This window comes from Lepidothrix coronata, unplaced genomic scaffold, assembly GCF_001604755.1.
Source record: "Lepidothrix coronata isolate B3197 unplaced genomic scaffold, Lepidothrix_coronata-1.0 Scaffold90, whole genome shotgun sequence".
Taxonomy (NCBI): Eukaryota; Metazoa; Chordata; class Aves; order Passeriformes; family Pipridae; genus Lepidothrix; species Lepidothrix coronata.
The window spans coordinates 1,957,859-1,960,154 of NW_016690270.1; the positions used below are offsets into that span (position 1 = coordinate 1,957,859).

Consider the following 2,296-nt stretch of genomic DNA (forward strand, 5'->3'; position numbering starts at 1 on the left):
TCAGTGCCATGGGCTGGGAACTATGGTGGTGTTGGATCAAGGGTTGGACTGGATGATCTCAGAGGTCCCTTCCAACCCAGCTGATTCTGTGATTCATGGGGGCAGATTGTCCATAGTGCCAAAACTCTGTTTTGCTCCACCCCAGCTGGTTCTGGGTGATTTCTTGGAGTAAAACCTTCAGTAAGACTTTTGTAGTAAAGACTTTTCCAATGCCTGCCTGAATTGTTTGTGCCTGGTCAATGTTTAGCTGATAAACACGTGATCTCTCAGACTGTGATACTCTTACATGAAGTTTATTTTAAGGTGAGATGAGAGTGGTGGTGTAAAGTATTAAAACATCATTGGGAGAGGAATATGAAGGCAGGAAAAATGGCCTTCACTTGGCAGGGTTATTGTGAGCATTAAGGGTTATTCCTTAGCTTTGGCTATTCAAGTCATTACTGCAGTGGAGTGTGAATCTGTAAGAGTGAAAAAATCTTTGTAGTCCCTGATGAAAATTTGCCCCTGGATACCTGCAATAATTGTGTTTTTTCTCTTTAGTGGAGAGTGGATTTGTACATTCTGCAGAGATCTGAGCAAACCTGAAGTAGAGTATGATTGTGACAATTCACAGCACAGCAAGAAGGGGAAAACAGCACAAGGCCTGAGTCCTGTGGACCAAAGGGTAGGTCTCAAATCTGCAGGACTCTGCTTCCTAGGAAAAAGTGCTTTCTCAGATTAGCTCTCCCCCACTGTTTGGAGATGGTTTTGCTGTGGCTGCAGCAAATTAAATGTGAATCTGGCTCTTGCAAAACAACCCAAAATGATTATAATGAGATTTTTCTTGCTGTGAGATGTGGCCACATCTCCAGGTGTTGGTGACTGTGGGAATGTTCTACTGCATTGGGACTGTAATCACTTAGTAGCTAAAATTTTATGTAAACACATATTCTATATTTAAATGCATCATTTAACATGTTCTTAATTAGAAATTTTTGGTATTTAGCATCGATGTAACCTTCATAAAATAGTTCTGGAAGTTTGGTGTGTTAAGTCCAAGCTGTGAGAGCTGCTGCAAGTGGATTTTTGGGGAAGGTATAATGGCTTTGACAGTCAGAATTCATTTTACCTTTATCAATCAGCCTGTGTGTAAAGTGTTCTCAAACCAAATTCCTCCAAGGGAATTACAAGCAAAGCAAAGAAAAATATTTCAACAGGGAGTTTATAAGAAACCTCTGGGTTTGGTTTCAGATTGTTTAATTTTGTCTTGTGGGGAAAAGAGACATCTGTAGCTCAGTCCTTTCCTGTTACATGTGGTTGTGATTGGACAAAAGCAGTAAAAGGAACTGTAGTTTGTTGTGTTTTGTTTGGTTTTTTTTAATTTGCAGTAGATTAGCATGCCCCTCTCCATGTTAAATTTTAGCCCTTGGCTTTTGTTTAGGAAGAAGAAAGCAAAGAGGAAGTTTGTGAACATTATATGTTCTGCCTCTTAACTCTGCCCTCCTAAAAATTGTAACTTTCCTAATTAAGCTTTTGGGGGTTGCATCTAAATTTTCTAGTACTAAGCTGTTGAAGTACAAACCTATTTAAAACAGGGAGGTGTGAATTTCTGTGCTAAGGATAAATTGGGAGTATCAATCTGAAGCTGTTTTATTGCTTTACAGAAATGTGAACGTCTCCTGCTTTACCTGTATTGCCACGAGCTGAGCATTGAGTTTCAAGAGCCAGTCCCAGCCTCGGTGAGTCTCCTGGAAAACAGCTTGTGGTTTATTTCTGATATAACATCTCTGAAAAGTCTGGAGTTGAAGGAGCTGACTTTACTAGAAGCATGTCTCCCTTGATCAATCTAAAAGTTCTGGCAGTCATCCAGTATTTTGTGATACTGAAAGAAGCTGATTCTGTAGCTTCCCCATGCAGATGCTTCACTGCCAGTCTCTTAAAACAGATATTTAAAAATACTTTCAATTAGCAGTTATTGACTTGGAAGAGAATGTCTCAGGATACCCATGCAATTCAAAATGCTTTGGGAGAGCTCTTTTTTTCTTTTTGGACAAACTTTTGAACGAAAAGAGGAAAAAAACTGCTTTGACTCTTCTGTTTTCAGCTGTAAAAGAAGTAACTGTAATGAAAAGCCTTTCTATGCTGTGATAGACATAGAATAATGGAATTATTTGGGTTGGAAGAGACCTTAAAGCCCATCTCATTCCACCCCCCTGCTGTGGGCAGGGATACTTTCCAGTATCCCAGGTTGCTCCAAGCCCTGTCTAACCTGGCCTTGGACACTTCCAGGGATGGAGCAGCCACAGCTTCTCTGGGC

General features: G+C 40.4%; 1 protein-coding gene across 1 annotated transcript in view; it reads left to right on the forward strand.

Annotated features, from left to right (window-relative positions):
- TRIM33 (tripartite motif containing 33) overlaps positions 1–2,296 on the forward strand; it is a 35,185-nt gene that overhangs the window by 27,291 nt on the left and 5,598 nt on the right. Inside the window, exons 16-17 of the mRNA XM_017821427.1 lie at positions 541–664; positions 1,644–1,780. Of these exons, the coding sequence (XP_017676916.1) occupies positions 541–664; positions 1,644–1,780 (261 nt within the window). The remainder of the gene's footprint in view (positions 1–540; positions 665–1,643; positions 1,781–2,296) is intronic.